This window comes from Vigna unguiculata, chromosome 5, assembly GCF_037176805.1.
Source record: "Vigna unguiculata cultivar grain cowpea cultivar isolate G323 ecotype 2 chromosome 5, ASM3717680v1, whole genome shotgun sequence".
Classification (NCBI taxonomy): Eukaryota; Viridiplantae; Streptophyta; class Magnoliopsida; order Fabales; family Fabaceae; genus Vigna; species Vigna unguiculata.
Window position 1 is genome coordinate 7,992,908 of NC_140796.1, and position 21,514 is coordinate 8,014,421.

At 33.1% G+C, this 21,514-nt stretch overlaps 2 protein-coding genes across 5 annotated transcripts; both read right to left on the minus strand.

Annotated features, from left to right (window-relative positions):
- Nucleotides 1-495: 495 nt before the first annotated feature.
- LOC114185852 (putative LRR receptor-like serine/threonine-protein kinase At1g06840) lies at nucleotides 496-14,259 on the minus strand. 4 transcript variants are annotated; one of them, XM_028073792.2, is made up of 21 exons: nucleotides 14,122-14,259; nucleotides 10,333-10,434; nucleotides 9,947-10,097; nucleotides 9,733-9,804; nucleotides 9,553-9,624; nucleotides 9,045-9,188; nucleotides 8,880-8,951; nucleotides 8,709-8,780; nucleotides 6,250-6,324; nucleotides 5,996-6,064; nucleotides 5,812-5,880; nucleotides 5,604-5,672; nucleotides 5,316-5,402; nucleotides 5,089-5,157; nucleotides 4,167-4,681; nucleotides 3,576-3,728; nucleotides 3,213-3,496; nucleotides 2,828-2,879; nucleotides 2,002-2,249; nucleotides 1,508-1,642; nucleotides 496-1,101 (listed from the first exon to the last, which is right to left on the minus strand). In XM_028073792.2, exons 2-21 carry the CDS (start codon nucleotides 10,421-10,423, stop codon nucleotides 748-750), a joined length of 2,853 nt encoding a protein of 950 aa, XP_027929593.1. In that variant the 5' UTR covers nucleotides 10,424-10,434; nucleotides 14,122-14,259; the 3' UTR covers nucleotides 496-747. The 4 variants fall into 4 exon arrangements, with proteins under 4 accessions (XP_027929593.1, XP_027929591.1, XP_027929594.1 ...); XM_028073790.2 differs by having other exon boundaries at nucleotides 14,105-14,250; XM_028073793.2 differs by lacking the exon at nucleotides 5,812-5,880 and having other exon boundaries at nucleotides 14,105-14,250.
- A 1,475-nt stretch (nucleotides 14,260-15,734) lies between these two features.
- On the minus strand, nucleotides 15,735-20,059 carry LOC146886027 (uncharacterized). The gene is made up of 4 exons (XM_085672937.1): nucleotides 18,521-20,059; nucleotides 17,089-17,521; nucleotides 16,273-16,996; nucleotides 15,735-16,215 (listed from the first exon to the last, which is right to left on the minus strand). Exons 1-4 carry the CDS (start codon nucleotides 20,057-20,059, stop codon nucleotides 15,735-15,737), a joined length of 3,177 nt encoding a protein of 1,058 aa, XP_085529063.1.
- Nucleotides 20,060-21,514: the final 1,455 nt, after the last annotated feature.

Sequence of the window (21,514 nt, forward strand, 5' to 3'; positions counted from 1 at the left end):
AGCATTTATTACAACTTTCCATCACTTTTGTATGGCGTTAAAATTATAGGGAGAAATGATCACGTGTCCCAATTTTGGTGGCATAATTAAGACTGTAATACACACCAAATTATTCAACTCTGCTGATGCTTTCTAAGATTCAGAACAATTTTTCTCTGATTTTGCAAGTTTACAAAAACGTAATGGAGACCAATTACAACATAAGCTCTAGTAGTGTGCATCCAAAATCGGAAAGCTTGGAACCTCCAACCTGGTTTTTACGGCGAAAGCTTCTTGATTTTACAGAGGAACTACATTGCTTTTAGCCACTACTTGTAGACAACAAATTTACTGTGTAAATAAACTGATTCACTTATTTTGTGTTATTCATTCAATCAACGAATACAGTTTATACACTCACATATTTTTTATTGTTTTACTCAAAACATACAAAAACGACTAACACATTAATTACTAATAAGACTCTAATGGTTAATGCATTGACTACTCATAAGATTTCAACTGCTAAGGCTCCAACGTTTAATACATTTAAGTTTATTTCAAACCCAACATTATCGGACAAAGTGTTCATGCCATGTCCAGAACAATTTTGTCATGGAAACTTATAATTATGAAAACAAGAAAAAGTGCTTTCACTGTTTGACAAAACACACAAAAATTTAATAGCTTACACCCAAACTTGCCAGCACTAAACAGTATATTTACATATTTGAAGTGTGTGAAAGGCACTGATGGCATAGCACATTATCAGCGAGGAACAATGGTGGGAATGACACCACTGACAAGATTACTTCCTGACACATACGCGTACTTGTGTTGATCCTCTCTTGCTGCATTAGATCCTAAAGATGATGAGGTTGCCATTTCACCTGAGTTATCTATGGCAACATCTGGGAAACTGGCTTCATCACTTTGTGATAGCATTGCAGCAATATCTTCTAGTTCCCTCACCACGTCTAGAATTGATGGCCTCTCCTCTGGTTTATCTTCGCAACATCTGAGGGCCAGAGTTAAAAACTTGTCCAAGCAATCAGAGGGATATAACCCCATTCTTCTCTCTATGACGGAATATATCATGCCAGATCGACAAGCCGCATTAACCTGACACCAAATTATGTACCATTAATGATATTGGTAAGTTTATCTAGTACTTCTTTTTACATGGATTGGAAATAAATCAGATATATCAGAATTCATGTGACATTTTTCTACACAATGTACTACCACAAAAGTCAATTTTGAGTTTAATTCGTATGCATTATCAATATACAAATATTTATACTGTCAATCAATCCAGAATCATTGTTGGTATGACTTCTGTGAAATTTATTGCAAAAAGAAAAATCTCATCATACGTATCCATGTGTAATTAGATATCAGTATATAAATCTGTTCTTCTGCCAATGCATACATGGTTTACTTCAACTTTTCATGATAAGTTTTATGCAATAGTTTTAGTGATTAGGTGATCACATATGACAGACAGAAAAAGTAATAGAAAGAGTACCTCGGTAACAATGTGTTTCCCACGTGAGATTGGCTGCATCCCTGTCAAAAGCTCCAGAAACACAACTCCTAGGCTATAGATATCACTTTTGTCAGTAAACATATGAGTCGATACATATTCTGGGTCAAGGTAACCCTGCAGGCAAATTACAACGTAATAGTCATATTTCAGATAGTATTGATATTCAGTGTCAGGTAAGAAAGGACAGAAATTGCAGCAGCCCAAAAGTATACGATTTAATGATAAGACAAGTTTTAACTACGCTACATCTAAAATTAAATGGTAAGTGGAATTTGACTAGTATGGAGTGGCTTGTACATGAGACTATTAAATAGAAGAGAAGGATATGCCAAGCCATGGAACTCTTATAATTAAATACTCAAAATTGAATTGTATCAATTGAAATATTTATTTAAATCAGAAATTTCTCAATGTAACTTCAGGTCTTCAATATTGAAACTGAAATCATTCCAAATTTTCTTTGACAAACTTACTGGTGTTCCTTTCACAACAGTTGAAATGTATTTAGTGCCAGATCCTTCTGATGCAAGCCGTGAAAGTCCAAAATCAGCTACTTTAGCTGTAAATTTGGAGTCTAGAAGTATGTTGCTGGCTTTAATATCTCGGTGGAATATAGGAGGGTTAGCCTCTGTATGAAGATATAGTACGCCTTTGGCTGCATCCAATGCAGTTTTCAACCTCATACCAAAATCTTGTCTTTCATTGGCTTTTTCACTTTTACCTGCCACAGTTTAGTATATTAACTTTGAATTATATCTTATTAGCATTACTGAAAACAGCACCAATTCAAAATCATGGAGCTGCATTATTATACTATCCTTTGTCCTTCCTTTATGACATGTTCACTTCTATCCTTTTGTTTTCTACTTATAAAGATAGAATGACAATAAAATTATGAACTTCAGCATTGACTTATCATGATTTCCTTTGTTCAACATGGCTTCGCCAAATATTAGGAGCAAAAGATAAGTATTTTAAAAAGCATATACATTTTATTTCTAGCTGTATTGAAATATTTATTTTTCCTCAATCAACTGTAGACACGTAACAGCCCTATAAAAGATCTCATCAGTTGTGTCAATACAACAGAGGTCAGATTAGAAAAGCTTTTAAACTTATTATACAAACCCTAACATTTACTAAGAAGATATTAAAATTGCTTTAGCATATATAGTTTCCATGCAGATTAAAACTGGTGAGCAGAAAACATAAAGAAAAAGAGATAATATGCACTAACAAAACAAGGTGGTACATATTTATTTTTACTTCCAAATACAGAAAATTCCAACAATTTCATACCAGAAATCCAGTCCCTTAGGGTGCCATTGGGCATGAATTCATAAACCAGCATCTGAACCACCAGAAAGAATATATGAGAACAATAATATTATTACTAATTCTAAACAGTTAGTGATGACTTCATCTCACCTGTGAGCTTAACAGAACAGACACACCAAACCAAACCAGATAAACATAAAGAACAAGCATGCGAAATGGTCTAAACAGACTAAAGGAGACAAACGGGACGCTAATAAAATAACTGCCTCAGTAGTTAGAGGAATGCATATTATGCTATGGCATTTGTGCACGGCGATTTCTTTCTCACATTTGAATTCTTCAACAACACTTAAATCAAAGATGATGCAGACAACAAAGGTGCAGTTACTAGCTATATGATATATACCTGCTCCTCTTCTTCATTACAGTATCCAATCAGTGAGACAAGATTTCGGTGGTGTAACCTTGATAAAAGTTCAATCTCAGTCAAAAACTCCTTTTGGCCTTGTAAGGAATCTTCTGCTGCTCGTTTAATGGCCACAAGTGTTTCCCCTGACAAAATGCCTTTATGGACATCCCCATAACCTCCTTTGCCAATTATACTTGAGCTGCTAAAATTGTTCGTAGCAATAGCCAGTTCTATGAAAGTAAATTCTTTCACACTGTCTATTTTAATGTGTACACTAGGGGCTGCAAAAAGAAATAGGCATGGAATCCCATTCTTCAAGGAAATCAAAATGACGCTAGCAGAAAGACTTACAATACTTACACTTAAGTTTCCTTGAACTCCTATTCAGATATTTTGCACGTCTTCTAAAAAGCAGGAAAATGATTAGAGCAGATGTTGCTATACTAGCAACAGCTGATATTATAGCAGCAACCAATATGAGTGAATTAGATCTACCCCTCTTTGAATCAGTAGCTATAAAAGGAAAGTTAAATTAGAGAAACTCGGCAAAGGCAAATCAATTCTAATAACAGATTAACTAAAAGGAGAGATCTGTAACCAAAGTACAAAGAGGGACGCATATGGTTTGGTAGCTTGTCTTTGTGTGTGCTCCAAACGTCACAAACATAAGGTATATACCATTAGAACCAATTGGCAGTGATACTTAAAATATATAAAATTTATAGCAACATCTTTGTTACAATGCTTTATAGAGAATTTATAGCGAAATCTTCCAGTATTATGCATGTTAAAATGCCAATAACTTCTACAAGTAGCAAAAGAAATTTGTTCCATAAAAATCATAAAAAAAATATTTGATGGATTGCAATGGTAATAGTGTAATCAACACATGGCATAAATTTGCTACGCATATAAGATTCAATAATAAAATGTTGAGATTACGAAACTTACTAGCTGTATAAGGTCCAACAAGAGTGAAGCTCAGGAGTTCATATGGTCCAAAGAAATGATTGGGAGGAAATCGCCATGATGTAAATGTGGTTTTAATACGATCGACCTCACTTTCGTTGAACATATTTAAGTGGGAATCATATGAAGGGAATAGTTTTAAATACATGGTTATACGGTTTCCATCTTCCCAAGCAGATATTGATAACTGATAGTGTTCTAAGCTTAAGGAATCAGTTACATATATTACAAACATTGCAAAATAGGGAGCAAAGTAAGAAAAACTTGGACTTTTCAGCCTGTATCCAATTATCAGAGGAGCTGCACAATAGCAAGGAATTGGGAAAGAGGGTACATATAATTCATATGAATTATCTGCTTGGCAATCTTGAATTAGACACACACTTGATGCATTATTTGGGTCTTTGACTACTTCATGTTCTTCATCTCCTCCAGGTCCACAATATTGACCAATATTTTCTATGTTAGAATTGTCGCAGACTGTATTGCCATAAAGCCTTCAAGGAAAAAAGAAAGAACTGACACGAGATATTTGGAAAACACATATCCGAGTAACACGGGGACACTAGGAAATGGCAACTTCAAAAGGACAGAAACAGATATAATATAACATCTAAACTGAATTATAACTAACGCGAGACTAAAACTATTCAAAGTGTCCATGTAGCATCTGGCATTGCTACAACAAGACAAGGCATATCATATAGAAGTACTTGTGCTTCTTATTATAATTTATGAACACCAAACAAAACATCATTTCAATTTCTTTCTTATTAAATGTATAGTGGCTATAAATAATTTTGACAATTATTTTCATACTTAAAGTGAAACACTTGAACTAAAAATTAAGCATAAATGTATGAGATATTTTGAACACGATATGAACAACAAAGACTGAGCAAACCTCAAGGTAACATTTGCTGGGGGGTTCAGATTTCCCAAAACGTTGACTAGTGAGTTATTTTCGAGATTGCTGCACACATATAAGAAGAAGAAAATGAATTTACTTTGAAAATGACATAATATAACATACACTCCATCAATAGTAAATTCTTTAGCAAAGTTATTTAACTTGATGAAAAAAATTAATATTCCTTTAGATTATAGCAGTAATCTGGATTCAGAAGTTACATTTTAAGTTTGTCTTCAGTATTGAAGGCCCTGTCCTGCCATATGCTAGCAGGGATTGATCCATTTAGCAAATTGTTCTCAAGTGACCTGTGTTTAACAATGAAACAAAAACATCAACCCAATGTGCAAAGACTTTCACTTGGACGGAAGTCTCACTAAATCCAAGAAGTGATGCCAACGATGGCTTCTTCAATAGAAAGTTTTATTTAAGATATTTCAAGATATTGATATGAAATAATTGAATGAATATAACGAGAAAAACAGATTGACAGGTATATATCTTCTCACAGTTTTTGAAGATTGGGGTATATGAAGCTTAGAGGAATTGGTCCTTCGAGAAGATTATTGGATAGATCACTGCAATAGTAAGAAAATTACTGCATCAAACTCAAATATGTCATCGCTAACTGACTAGGATTCAGCAAAATTAACATTGTGATGAAAGGAAACCAACATAGATACAAAATATACAAACAAAACTTGAGTATTTATATACATAGTTGTCATATTGTCTGCAAGTTTGTTTGATGGTATAGTTCCAGTAAACTGATTCCTGCTAAGGTCTCTAAAACATGAACCAATCACATTAGTTGGTAACTAAAACATGAGTAGTAGTAGATGATTTCTTTCTCATTAAATACTATAGAGAGAACAAATCCACAAGTGATATTTTAACTTACAAATAGCTAAGGTTGGTTATTGAACTGAAATCAGGAATAGTTCCTTGCAGATTGCAGTTTCTCAGACTTCTGTTCAGTCAGACAGAAAAAAAAAAAAAACTTAAATAACAAAAATAATCACAAGTATGTTGAATTAACAGTTGAAAATAAAAACTTAAGTACTTTGTTGATAACTAAAAAAGGGTCAGTAAGTATCTGTAACATGCTATATTAAATTTAAAACAAAAAGAAGTGTCTATCCTAAAAGTACTTACAATTTCACTAGACCGGAGAAGTTTCCATAGGTAAAAGGAATTTCATTCCCATTGAAATTATTGTTATCAAGTTGGCTGCATCGAAAAAAAAGTCAATACCAAAATCATAATTGTTGGTAAAATCCCTTTTCTAGCCAATTTTTAGTACACGTGAAAGCATTCAAAGTGCTGTCCTACAGTCACATCAATGTTTAATATATAGATAATTACATTATTGTAGATTTTGATATCCTTCTCTACTTCTGGACGCTTTATTTTTGGTAAGACACTTGTTTTAAGGAAATTTATGTTTCATTGAGATTGATTATATATTTAGTAAGGATGTATCTAGGATTGTTTTTTTATCTCCGTTATACAAAACTATTGATGTGAGATCTCCACAAAATAAATAAATAAATAAATATATATATATATATATATATATATATATATATATATATATATATAGTTGGAGGATGTATCTACGAATTTTGATACCAATAAATCATAAACAAATTTATAAAAGAGATTAAGACATTATCTTTAGATAATAGGTGTGTGAGTCTTCTCCCTATATATTACTCAATTCGATTCCTAACAAGATTATAGTTAAACATCAAATACTCACTAGTCCATAAAATTACCAACTGACGTCCAAGATGTGCTATTATACACTTAAAGTCCTTCGTAGAATACGTAAAAGACTACAAACTTTTGAATTTGCAGCTGAATACTAGAAGTAAGAACCACCTTTGCAAACTAAAAGTATTTCAACTGTTCATAGGTAGAGATATCAAAAAAATCCGTACTCGCGGATATTTGTAGATAAAACCCGTAACGAGTAAATAATGAATATTGTAAATGGATACCCGCTGGTAATGGCGGGTACGGGTATAATATCCGCATGTTAACGGGGTGGATACGGATATTATAGTATCCATACCCATAAATATTCGTACCCGTTATACTCTAGTTTAAATTAAAAAAAAAAAAAACATGATTAAAATATCAGCATATTGAGTTTGAATGAGTTATTTTTTTATCAATTAGTTTTAAAAAAAAAATCATTTTTTTGTAAACTGTCATTCAACACTATTTAAATGGGTTATTTGGACTTTATTTAAAATTTATGAATGTGATGTATTGTATTTTATTTGAATTTACGATTAAAATATGTAGTTAAATATTTATTTTTATTTTGTAAATACCCGTGGGTAACCGTAGATATCTGTGGATATTAAAAATTTATACGAGTACCCGCATAACGAATACCTGACGGATATGGGTACGGGATACGGGATACGGGACAGATATTTATCTGGCGGATAGGGTACGGAAGAGCTACTACCCGTACCCTACCCACCCCGTTGATATCTTATTCACACGAGTCCTGCAGTTGACTGTTGCATAAGTTACATTACATGATAAAACATCACTAAAAATGGAAAGGAAGAATCTACAGGCTACACCTGTGAGTATTAACTCACAATCATAAAAACCTGAAACTAAAATAAAGGCATCAATGGATGATCAAGTACAACATATGTAGAGGATTGATTTATGGGAAGCATGGATTGTAAAAGACTATTCATGCTGGGCATTTTAAAAAGAAAAGAAAAACTAAATACTTCTCAATATACATACCTTTTTTATCAGTTTGCTTCTTTTATACCTATTGATGGAACCTAAGGCTCTGCTAGTGATATGTATGCTATCATATTTCCCCATCTAAAATCTTTTTGTTATTATTTTATACCCAAGACTTCTACTGCCCTTTTTATCCCCACCTTTTGGCATGGACTGCACAAAATGAATCATAAATAGCTTAAAAAAGGGAAACTCTTATTAGTCATTGGATTGAGTTTACACACAACCAAATTACCTTGGGGATTGAAAAGAGTAAGAACATGAATTGATGATACATTACAAATCGCTTTAGTTTCAAACGTGTGACAGGGCTCCATAATTCCATAAAGTTGTTGTATAAAGTCGATTATACTAATAATTCAAATCATTTTATATAGAGTTGCTTGCCTTTTGAAGTAAGAAGCAAATGAAAAGAAGGATTTCATGCTGAACATTAAGGACATATGTACCTGCATGCGTCAGCAAGTCCATGCATGCAAGACATGACTATCATTTCTCCTAAATGCTAAAAATCAGTTTACAGAGTAGGGAGTCCTTGAGAAGAAAGAATGGAATTCTATTCAGAAATTTTATGTTGCCATTTAGTTCTGTCCTGTGATGTATACACCATCGCTCTTCTATCAGGCATATCTTCAATTGTCAGAACAACCTAGACAAGGTGTATGTACTTATATGGTCATTAATGTTCTTGTTTCATCATCCTGAGAACTTTGTGTATCAGAGAATGATTTTAAACATGTCTACTTATGCTACACTAGATATTAAGCAATGCATGTCAACAGTAATACAAGTAATAAATACTACAATCTAAACAAGGTGGAAGTAGAACATACAGTATTCTTAACCGTTGCAAGACAGAGAAACCTGGTGGAAGGTTACCAGATAGGTTATTGTTGTCCACAAGCCTGAAAAGTCATTTAAAAAGGAGACAACAAAAACTTGTAAAGGTCATGCCGACATGCTTCTGAAGATGCAATGGAAAAAATTGGCTTCAAAATACTCACAAATGCACGAGATTAGACAGATTTGAAAGTGTGGAAGGAAGTTGACAACAAAACGAGTTGTTATTCATGTGGCTGCGAAGATTCAAATGAAGCAGATAATGGAACACGTAAGAAATCTAGCTCCTATATGAGATGATGGTGCATTTGGTTTATAGACCCGCTTACAGATGTTTAACTTTGGCCATGTTGCCAAATGACTCCGGAATAGGACCTGACAATTGGTTTTCATCAACTTGGAGTCTATCCAAATTCCAAAGGTTGCCAAGCTCATCTGGTAAATTACCAGATAACTTATTCCCACTTAGGAGCCTGCGTAGAAAATATACCAAAAATAACTAAGGAGCACTAGCATGATCACTACTGTTCAGTCACTAACACTGGCATTCAGAAAGCAGAACATCAGAAATTTCCCCCACATAGAAGCTTTTATTTTACCAAAAGTTTTCCAATTATACTCAGTAAATTAATTTGACTCTGATGATCTGAACAACAATCTTGTCTCAGAGAAATACAATATGCGTATTCATAGCACATCAATATCAACAGAAGTATGAATTTTATTCTGCATACACACTAAAGCAAATAAGATCCTTCTTTTAAACAACTATGTTAGCAAATAAAAACTTGATGAGGAACTGTACTAATACTTTTACTGCTTTAGCAGTGTTCTTACAAGAGTTCCAATGGCAAGACATTTCCAATTTCCTTCGGTATTGTGCCTGTCAAATTGTTCCACATGAAAGACCTTCAAGCATAAAACAATGAGGATATTAGTATGTCATATGATAATACCTTTTCTCTGATACCGTTATTCGCCTTTCCATGCAACAATTTATAGCATTACACAACTCACAGTATCTGAAGATGAGATAGCTGACCAAGCTGTGGGGCTAAACTTCCCGACAGATTCATAGTCATTAAGTAGCTTCATAAAAGTGAAATAACAGAAAATAATTAGAATGTATTAATTCCATGCACATTAACTCTTCCTTATATAATATCTAAATAAAATAAATTGAAATTGGGAAGAGTTAAAGAAAGGAGAAGGATAAATAATGTATACATACAGCTTTTGGACATGGAAGTAACCATCAGCCTCCGCCCTATCAAAACAATGAACCCCAGTCCAGTTTGCCATACATGGGTCACCCGAATTCCAGTTCCTCAGATTGTTCTTAGGATCAATCAAACTTTTCTTGATGTCAATCAGTGCATTTACTACAAATACATATCAACCACTAAGGTTAAAAGTTCTATATGCCATATGTTTGTGGCAATGCAGAATATTACACTAAAACATATCATTATCATGATTACAAATTCCTCCCGCATTTTGCAGCTTGGACAGAAATTTTAATCCAAGTTCACTAGTACAGAATCTAAAGTGACAAGCCAGAAAGGAAAAAGTGAAACGGAAAGTTTCAAAGTTTTGTAGGGCTTAACAAATTCACACCTTCTGAAGGGGCTGTTTGAGAAGCTTCTGTAAGGATGATAAAACAACACAAAATAGCAAAGGCATGTCCATGAATTCTTAGAGCCGGCATCAGAGAATATCCTGCAAAGAAAAAAAATGTAAAGGGTGAATGAAAGAAGTACTGAAGCATTGTAAGGAACGAGTTTCATTCTGGTTCTTCATTCAAAACAAAACCCTGACATTGGCATAAAATTTCTTGAAACAAAGCAGACTTAACCCCTACCAGAAAAAAAATGCATGGAAACCGTGACATCTTGTCATTTGGCCTTGTATAAAAGTATAATTTCTATAAATTATTTATGCATGGAAACTGAAATTTGAGAATAGAAAAACCAGCTGAAAGCAAGCTTCCTACAGCAACAGGTTGAAGTTTGAAACTTTAAAGTTGGCTAATTTGTATAACTTTTTGGACGTCCCACGTGGCAAAATTATAACATATAATAGTGAAATATAATAGTGAAGTAGTATGATTCTTATTTTATTTTTATTTTATAAGTTGATTTTGTAAAATGAGGTTAAATATAAATTTATTTAATAAAATTCAAGGTAAGTTAATCATAATTTTAAGAGTATTTTTCAATATTTTTCATCATAAATGTTTAAGATTTTGGCTTCCTTTAATATTATAATGTTTTTGAATAATTTGAATATTTAACTTATTTGTTTATATATATATATATATATATATATATATATATATATATATATATATATATATATATATATATATTTTTAATTTTTTTTTTCATTTTTACAATATCATTTATCATTTTATATTTATTTAGTGTAATGTTGGGTAAAATAATTATTTTATGTAACGTTGGGTGAAATAAATGAATACTTATTTCCAAAAATAGGTAGGTTAAATCAATTCATTCAATTATTTATAACATACTAAAAAGTGAGTGAAATTGACTTAAGTTTTTTTTATTTTGAGTCGTTTGTATAATTGATTTTAACACTTGTAATAAATATTAATTCTTAAAATAATTCAATAATAATGAATAATATTTAGATTTAAAATTTAGAAATAATGTTAACCTCTCTCTCTTCTCTCTATACATATATATTTATTGTTCTTATAATTTATTCCGGAGTAAAATAGAAATGAAATAATTAATACTAAAACTCGTTGCATCGTTTACTATGAAATCGTTTTAAAGATTTGAAATTATAATATTATGGAAAGGAAGAAATAAGTATGATCATACACTCTAAGTGAAAAAGATTCTGTTGATAGAACTCACAAGAAAATGGATTACAACATAAAAAAATTAAAAAAAAAAAGAAGCTTAAAACAAGATATTTGTACACAAATTTCAAATCATATTCTCCAATAATATTTGTTAGTAAATATGTTGTTTAACTTAAAACAACATTCATAGACAACCTAATATATTGCATATCTATTATAAAGTTATATGCATAGGTGGTATGGAAAGTTACCAAGTGAGAACTTTCAAATTTAGAAAAATCTTAGAATTCACAATAGGCTTAGATCTGATTAATGTAATTGTATGGCATAAACATTCAATATACATCATATTTTAATATATTTGAATTCCTATGAACTTTAGCACATGAAGCACACAAGTGTCAACACTCACCAAGAGTAGTCCTAAACCATTTATATTGTAATATTGATGTTTTTTTTTGTTTTTTGTTTGTTTTGAGTTTGCATGTAATTAATACTGATATTTTTTTAGATACATGTACATATACGAGCATCTTTATAAAATAAAAAATAAAAAATAATTTGAATATATATATATATATATATATATATATATATATATATATAAAGATAATATATTAAAACAGATATACAATTAATAATATTTAATATATAAATTAACACATATGATAAATAAAAAAAGGCTATATTCATTTTATTTTAATACTTTGTTTGAATTAGAAATTTCAAGGTGATTATCATTTTAGAGAATATAGAACCCATTGTAAAGAATAGGTTTACAAATAGAAAAAAAAAACTGAAAATAAATCTAGAAATATAAGAAAATATTTTCAAAAATTCATACAATAACTCTTTGCTCTTTTTTTTCTTTTTTTTATCTTGTCTTACCTTCGTTTCACTTTTTCTCTATCTTATCTATGTTAAGATTAATATATAAAAAGTGTCAACATTTGTATTTTTTACGACTCAATTGTTGTTTTATATATTTCAAAGTTAAATATATTTTTAATTTTTAAATTTTGATGCGAAATTGAAATTCGTCCATTTCTAAAATTTTGATATATTTTAGTTTACAAATTTTAGAAATGAATGAATATAGTTCTTTTAGTAAAAAAATATTAAATTTTTTTATTTATCAAATGCATTTGAGGTTAGCATTTGAGTTATTTACCTTTTTTAATATATTCTATTTGTAATGTAAGTTAGGAAACGCATTTGACATATTAAAAACATTGAATGAAATTGAGTTTAAAAAATTATATCCATTCATTTTTAAAATTTGATAACCAAAATGTATCAAAATTTGAAACGGTAATAAATTATAATTTTATGTGCAAGTTGAAAAACTAAAAATATATTAACAATTAAATATTTAAAATGATTTAATAAATATATTTTAAATCTAAACATTAAAATTTTAATTTCAAACAGGCTTTAATGTTCTGCATAGAGTAACTACGAGTCGTATCATCTATTCCCATAAGACTTCTAAATTTACTCATTCACTTTTAATATTTTAAAATTTGGATAATATTTCATATTTAACATTTGGTAACCTCAACTTTAATATAATATATTTTATTAAAAATTTTATATTTATTAGAGATAAGACCAGTTTAAAATATACATGTAAATGAAATCTAACCTTATAAGTTGATTATATGGAGTTGAACTAGAAAAAAAAAATCACTTCTAAATATTATATTGGAGTCATAAGTTAACTCTTATCCTAGCAAAATTTTGTGTTTATTGAGTTTATTCCATTTGTTATTGGGTCGTTATCAAATCATCTATTAATATATAGTCTTACACTTAAAATATATATGTCACAATGTAAAAATAGTGTGTTCAAAATTTCACATTGACTAAAACTAAGATTGGTTTACGTTATATATATATTATTTAAAATTGATGATGTAAAATTGAGTTAGACCTAAAATTATTTTTTATCGTATTTACGTATTGTTTTAATATATATATATATATATATATATATATATATATATATATATATATATATATATATATATATATATATATATATATCTAATTGCGAAGTTCGTTCTCGATTAGTCATGTGCGGAGGGAGAGAACGGTGCAATTGCCCCAGACCAAGTCTCATCCCCCTACCCCTACTCCAAGGGGCTTCACACTCTGGGAGTTCCTTCTACTTGACTAGCTTATTCGGATTTCAATTACCAGCCCCCTATAGGTATTGTCTTCCAATCAGTGGGTTCATGCCGCACAGAAAGCGAGACCTACTTCTTTCTATCTCAGATAACTATGAAATTTGGCCTAGTAATAAGCTTAGAGTGGAAGAGTCGGTGAGGAGGAGGGCATCTGCTCTTAGATGACATTTCGTTAACTGCCAAGAGCCTGAAAAAAGCTTATATATATATATATATATATATATATATATATATATATATATATATATTGTTTAACCTTTTTATTCATACACAATATTAACTTTTAACTTATATTATAATTTTTAATATTAAAATATGTTTAAAATAAGAGAAAAGAGATCATTAGAACTAAAGTGAAGAAAGATACCTTAGCAGAGGATTTACCTTCACTTTTGTTGTTTTGGTTTTGCTGTCTCTGTCTCTCAATCGCTTCTGTTTATCTTCTTCCAATTTCACTCACTCCATTGCCATGCCCTCACTACTCTTCTGTTTATTTTCATTTTGCAACCCCTTCTCTTTTTATATTGCATTATGCATCCTTTCAACACTTGCATTTCTCTTTCACATTCTTTCAATCCCTTATCTTGTGGAATCATCAACAACCAATAATTAAGCATCTTTCTTTCCACATGTCTTTTCATAATAAATATAATAATAATAATATTATTATTATTATTATTATGGTAATATTATAGTTTTGTGTTTTTATCTTCAGTACATGTAATGCATTTTTTTCTTTATATTGTCTGTTTAATAAATTGAAAATTTTGATGTGAGTCTTTAAAATTGGAGCATCAATCCCTATATTGTGATTAAAGGATGAAGAAACAAGGAAAATTTGTGGACCTTTGTTTGAATATGCTATTAACTTGAGTATAAAATCTTAATTCTTTTGAGTTAGTCTAGGAAAATGATCTCATACGAAAACGAGGTTGTTTTTATTTCCACACATAAAATGTTTACACGAAAAGTTAAATATCAATCATCAATCTAACAGAAAATAATGATAGGGCATCAGATAAAAACTTCTAATCTATTTATTACTCATGATAAAAAAGAAGTATTAGATCTCAAATAAGAAAATATCAATATATTAAAGACCAAAATTTTTATTACAAAATATTTCGAATCAAATAATGATTCTATAATCCATTTATAAATATAATTACGAACATAGCTACTCATAAACAAAAGCTATTCATAGTTGATTTCATTTGTCACATCACTGACTTTTGATATTTATTTATTATCGTGAACTTATATCAATTTTTGGCAGTTACATTGTTTTTTCTTTGACACAGTCGTGTGAGAAAATTTCCTAAGACCTTTTTTCCACATTGATTACTTCTCGTACACGTTTTGTGAACTTATTAATTAATTAAAGAAAAGTTTTCAACATCGAAATAGAATTTTCTTTTGTAAAGCCACTTTTATTTTTAAAGGTTGTCCCAAATTATTGGATCTAAGGACTGGCCCAAAGGGGCAATAGACCCTAAGTTTGTCTTAATGTTCCATCCCCTTTCATTTTGCAGGAACAGTCCCTCCATTCCTTCGTAGAGCAGTCGCAAAACCTCTACTAGGGTTCTGAAGTTCAGTCAGATCTGAGTTGGTTTGGCCTCGTTTTACCACGTAAGTCGTCCATGAACCCTTAACCTTCATCCCTGGTTTAGTTCTTCGTGTTTCCTATTAGGGCTCTGTGTAATTAATCTCGTGCCTCATATATGTTAGGGTTCCTCAGATCTTAAATCTGCTTTGGGAGTACTCGTACTCTTTCGCTTCAGTGTCGGAGTTGTTTGGCTAACCCTTTTGTTAGTTTATTAAAGATAACAGAGGGTAATGAGCATGGAAAGGACGTATAGCTTTCATTGATCAACTCACTCTTACAAAAGCAGAAACTTAGTTAATATAGAACTAAGTTCTGAAGAAAACGAAACAGAAAAGAAACGGTTTTAACAACCCATAACAAAAAGTCATAGACTGTACTCTAATACCCCCTCTCAAGTTGGGTGGTGAACATTGAACAACCCTAACTTGGAAATAAAGGAAGAAAAAGGTGCAGGATACAAAGATTTTGTAAAAACATCAGCAAATTGATGTTTGGAGGAGACGTGAGAAAGAACAATCAGCCCATCAACAATTTTAGCACGAATGAAATGGCAATCCACTTCAATGTGTTTGGTCCGCTCATGAAAGGATGGATTCTTTGCAAGCTGTATAGTGGATTGATTATCACAGTAGGTGGAAAAAGGCAGAGGTATGTCTAGAAATAAGGCATCAGAGACGTATTTTAACCATTGAAGTTCACAAGCAATAGTAGCAAGAGCCCTATATTCAGCTTCTGTGGAACTACGGGAAATTGTGGATTGCTTTTTGGACTTCCAGGATATTAAGCAGCTGCCATAGAATATGCAGTATCCTGTAACAGATTTTCGTGTAGTGTTGCAGGAGGCCCAATCAGAATCAGAGAAAGCTTGGAGTCTGTGAGAGTTGTGAACAGGATAAAAAAGACCCAGGCCAGGAGCATTCTTGAGTTACTTGAGAATATGAATGGCAGCTTGAAGATGAGAGGTTCTGGGTGCTGTCATGAATTGGCTGACTTGCTGCACAGCGTAGCTAATGTCAAGTTGTGTGTGAGTGAGATACAAGAATTTGCCAATGAGCCTGCGAAAGTTTGTAGGATCAGAAATAAGATCTCCATCAATATTATTCAACTTGATAGAGGGGTTGGCAGGAGAAGAAACAGGTTTACAGCCTGTTAAGCCAAATTCAGAAAGAATGTCAAGACAATACTTTCGTTGATTGAGAATTAAGCCTCTATGAGAGCGGGCAACCTCAAGCCCTAAGAAGTATTTTAAATGACCAAGTTCTTTGATGTGGAATTGATCATTGAGATAAGACTTAATGTGATGAATAGTTTGAAGATTATTCCCAGCTATGACTATGTCATCCACATAAATCAAAATAATAATAAAGGCAGTGCGGGTTTTCTGAACAAATAAGGAGTAATCAGTTGTGCTTTGAGTGAAGCCAAATTGGATTAAGGCAGAAGTGAGTTTGGCATTCCACTGACGACTGGCCTGTTTTAAACCATACAAATATTTATTAAGCTTGCAGACTAGTTGTGGAGAAGGCAGAAGCATGCCAGGAGGGGGTTTCATATATACTTCTTCATCAAGGTCACCATTGAGAAATGCATTATCAACATCTAGTTGATGCAAAAACCAGCCAAAGGAAATGGCAATGGAGAGAAGGAACCGAACTGTGGTGAGTTTGACAACAGGAGAAAAGGTTTCAAAGAAATCTACCCCCTCTGTTTGTGTGAAACCTTTAGCGACCAAACGTGCTTTATACCGTTCGATGGAACCATCAACCCTGAATTTGGTGCGGTAAACCCATCGACACCCCACAGCTTTCTTTCCTGGAGGAAGAACAACGAGAGACAAGTTTTGTTTCGATCAAGGGCTTCCAATTCAGCTTTCATAGCTCTTTTCCCACAATCAACTTGATTTGCCTCCTTGAAAGAGGTGCGCTCATATGTACCAGAAATGGACAAACAAAAAGCAGTGTGAGATGGTGAACAATTAGAATAGGAAAGATAAGATTGCAAAGGATAAGGAGTGTTATGTGTGAGATGAGATGAGGCAAGAGTGGGACAATGATAGTCAGCTAAGTAGTTTGGTGGCTTCTTTGGACGAGTAGAAACTCGTGATATACATTTAGTGGTTTGTTGTGACTCATGTGATGCAGATTCTAGACTGACAATATCATTAACAGTGGCAGATTGCTGTAATGAGAAATTAGAATTGTTATGCAGAGATGGAAAAAGATTTTCTAAGGAACTAAAGCAATCAGACTGTTCATTAGTTATGCTACTGGTATGTTGTGGTTTGTGATATGGAAAATGTGATTCATAAAAAATGACATTGCATGATATAAAGATAGATTTGTGTGTGATATCATAAAGAATATAACCTTTGGTGCCAGGTTTAAAGCCAAGAAAAATGCTTTTGATAGCACGTTTGTCAAACTTTGTCCTGCCACTAAGTATAGTAGAAGCAAAAGCTAAACAACCAAAAATACGTAAGTTTGTGAAATCTGGAGGATTGCCATGAAGTAATTCATATGGAGATTTGAGTTTTAAAAAGGGAGTGGGGAGCCTATTGATTATGTGTGTAGCATGTTTGACAGTAAAGGACCAAAAACAGGTTGGTAGATGGGCTTGAAATAACAATGCTCGACTAACATTTAACAGGTGTTGATGTTTTCTTTCAACAATGCTATTTTATTGGGGAGTTTCAACACATGTTGTTTCATGGAAAATACCTTTATTTGAAAAAAAATCATGTAAAAGGAATTCCTTTCCATTGTCAGAACGAAGACGTTGTAATTGGGTATTAAATTGATTTTCTATTTGGAGAATGAATGAGGGCAAAATGGTTTTTACATCAGATTTCAATTTTAAAAGGTGTATCCACGTAAAATGGGTGAAATCATCTACCACTGTCAAAAAATATTTGAAACCATCAATAGAAGAGATGGCAACAATGCCCCATATGTCCACATGAATTAATTCAAAGAATCTAACACTTTTGCTTGTACTATGAAAAAAAGGTAATTTCTTTTGTTTTGCAAAGTGACAGGTATCACAAGGTTGAGGACAATCAAAAAGAATTTCATTATGTATGCTCGATAAATGTTTCAGGATTTTGTTGGATGTATGCCCTAGTCTAAGATGCCATAACATGGGCTTATTTTGAGAGATAGCAGTAGCAGACTTAGGTACAATACAATCAGTATTAGAATGTGAATCACATGAATCTAAAGCACTTGGATGTTGAAGGTAAAATAAGCCACAACGTTGCTTAGCTGCACCAATCATCTGAAAAGTTGATTTCTGTATAATGGCACAAGTTTTATCACAAAAAACAACAATGTAGTCAGTATAGGAAAGAAGTTTAGGAATGGAAATAAGAGAAGCAACAAAGTCTGGTACATACAAGACATTTTTAAGGGTTAAATTGCCAATAGAAATGGTGCCAGAAAAGGAAGCAATAACAGTAGTATTATTAGGCAATTTAATATGTATTGGTGTAATAGGTGTTAAAGAATGGAAAAGATTCTTGGATGGACAGATGTGGTCAGTGGCACCACTATCCAAAATCCAGGGGGAAGAATTGGAAATGCTATCTGAGGAAGAAGTAACAGAGGTTTGGGCAGTGTTGACAGAAGCGGAACCAATGTTTGATTGTTGAAGAAGAGCTAAAAGAGCATGATATTGATCCTTGGAGAAAGTAAACTGATCAGGCGATTGTGCTTCAACCACTTGAGATTGCTGTGGGACATGATCAGGGTCAACTTTTGCCAAACTAACAGAGGAATTAGATCCGAAAGAGGTAGCACGTCCAGTCTTTTTATAACTAGTAGGAAATCCAATCCGCCAAAAACAAGTTTCGATGGTGTGATTGGTTTTCTTGCATTTTTCATAGAATTTAGCGTTTCTGGGTTTATTCGAATTCTGGGGTTTGGAATTTGCAATGGATGATTTGTTGGAAGAATTAGGTTTAGAAGTGTCATTGGATTGAAAAGAAAACGCAACCAGATCTTGAGATGATGTAGTGGCAGGGGTGTGGAGAAAATCTCGTTCATGTTGGAGAATCATGGAAAAAACCCGAACAATAGAGGGCATGGGGTCCATGATCATAACCTGAGAACGTACTTGGGAATAATCATCATTCAATCCTCTGAGAAACCGAATTACACAATCATCCTCCCTTTCTTTATTCAATTTGGAAATCAAACCACACGAACAAGGAACGGAGCAAGTGCAGAAAAGAACACACCGATGCAATTCAAGTTCTTTCCATAAAATTTTTAAACGTGTGTAATATTCAGAAACGCTAGAATCACCTTGTTTGCAGTTCAAGATTTGATCTTGAAGATCAGCCACCCGGAATTTGTCAGAATGAGAAAAGCGCTCCTTAAGATCGGTCCATATATCGAGAGCAATATCCATCCACATGACGGACTGTTTGATTGAAGCACTCATAGAGCATGTGAGCCAAGCCATGACCATGCGATTGCAGCGACGCCAGGCATCGTGGAGAGGATCACTGATAAGAGGGCATGAAAGACTGCCATTGACAAATCGTTCTTTGTTCTTGGTTTCGAGAGCCACCATCATTTCTCTTTGCCATTGATGGAAGGTATTTTCTGTGAGGGGAGATGAAACAAGAACAAGGGCTGGGTTTTCACCCGGGTGGAGATATAAAGGGTTTGCCGGATTTAGAAGATGATCCGAAGGATTTTGGCTGGGTTGAGCCATGGTCGATCAAGAAGCAGAAAGAAAGAAAGCGGAAACGAAGAAGGATATTACCAAACTGATACCATGTTTGTTTATTAAAGATAACAGAGGGTAATGAGCATGGAAAGGACGTATAGCTTTCATTGATCAACTCACTCTTACAAAAGTAGAAACTTAGTTAATATAGAACTAAGTTCTGAAGAAAACGAAACAGAAAAGAAACGATTTTAACAACCCATAACAGAAAGTCAGAGATTGTACTCTAATACCTTTCTAGGTGACCTTATTGTATTTTTGGTTGAATATGCTTATTTGATGAGTATATGATGATTGAATGGCCTGTGTGAGAATATAATCGATTGAAAATGCCTATTTGAACTATTTGGATGTGTGTGGGTGGCTGTTACTCGAGAGAACAGTGGTGAGCACTAGTCTTCTCGCCTAAGCGAGCCTGCCTCGCCTAGGCGAGATTAACAGGGGCTCGCCCAGGTTTTTCCACGCGAATGGTCGCTCAGGCGACTAGCTCTGTTTTTTTAGCGAGCGAATGTCTCGCTCAGGCGAGTAGGGTCTCGCCTAAGCGAGAATGCGCAGAAGTCATTATACCTGTATGTCAAGCCCTCGCCTAGGCAAAGGGGGCTCGCCTGAGCGAGACCCTTCAGCCTAAGCGAGGAGTCAGGCGAGGGCAGTGTGATGTTTGATTGTTTCCTTGAATCTTAAATGGTTAGTACTTACTTGGATTTAAGTATTGTGTTAAAAGCATGAGACAAATGATTATGCATGAGTGATGTGATTCATGATTTGTGAATGATGGGTTTGGTATAAACTTAGCATGTGATTTTGATGAGATGGTTGGTATTAAAGTGGCATGGTAACGAGATGAGTTGGAATTCTATATTCATGGATGGAGTATGATGAATTAGTATGGGTTGGTCTAGAACATGAAAGGGATTGATTATACAGATTGATATAATGTATATATATATATATATATATATATATATATATATATATATATATATATGTATGTATGCCTGATAGGTCTTTCTTGATTGAATGAACATGATTGGTCGATGGTCAGTGCGTAAATCCTTGAGATCTCTAGGTGGGATTTTAGGGTCGTGCTTCAGTGGTCGGGACGTAATCCCATGGTCCCTATTAGCGAGTGTCCATGGTGGTGTCCCATCTATATGGTCTGGTAAGGATTCAAGATAAGGTTGCATCCTTACACTTTAAGGAGTCAGTTAGTCTCACTTAGAGCGGACTGACTCTTGTAGTAAGAGTAGCAGGAGGAGAGGCCTGAAACTCATTAAGGACTAACCTTGTGTGTGGGGGAGTGATTCATTATAACACTTGTAACACATAGCTCAGGGGTGAGCAGCTCGAGGGTGAGCAGAGGTATCCACCACAAGTGCAAGCATCTGCTGAATCCGACCAGATTATATGTATCCAAATGAGTCGAGTCGAGTCTTAGTGTAT

Excerpts from the sequence above, each read along its gene's own strand:
- LOC114185852 (XM_028073792.2), bottom strand. The coding sequence starts at position 10,423 with ATGCCGGCTCTAAGAATTCATGGACATGCCTTTGCTATTTTGTGTTGT. Across the intron at positions 6,065-6,249 it reads TTCTCCGGTCTAGTGAAATT|AAGTCTGAGAAACTGCAATC; the intron begins GTAAGTACTTTT and ends CTGACTGAACAG. Across the intron at positions 4,682-5,088 it reads CCAGCAAATGTTACCTTGAG|GCTTTATGGCAATACAGTCT; the intron begins GTTTGCTCAGTC and ends TTTTCCTTGAAG.
- LOC146886027 (XM_085672937.1), bottom strand. The coding sequence starts at position 20,059 with ATGGCTCAACCCAGCCAAAATCCTTCGGATCATCTTCTAAATCCGGCA. Across the intron at positions 17,522-18,520 it reads ATTCTAATACTGATTGTATT|CAATCTGCCACTGTTAATGA; the intron begins GTACCTAAGTCT and ends TTCTCATTACAG. Across the intron at positions 16,997-17,088 it reads GTTGATGGTTCCATCGAACG|TTCGGTTCCTTCTCTCCATT; the intron begins GTATAAAGCACG and ends AACTCACCACAG.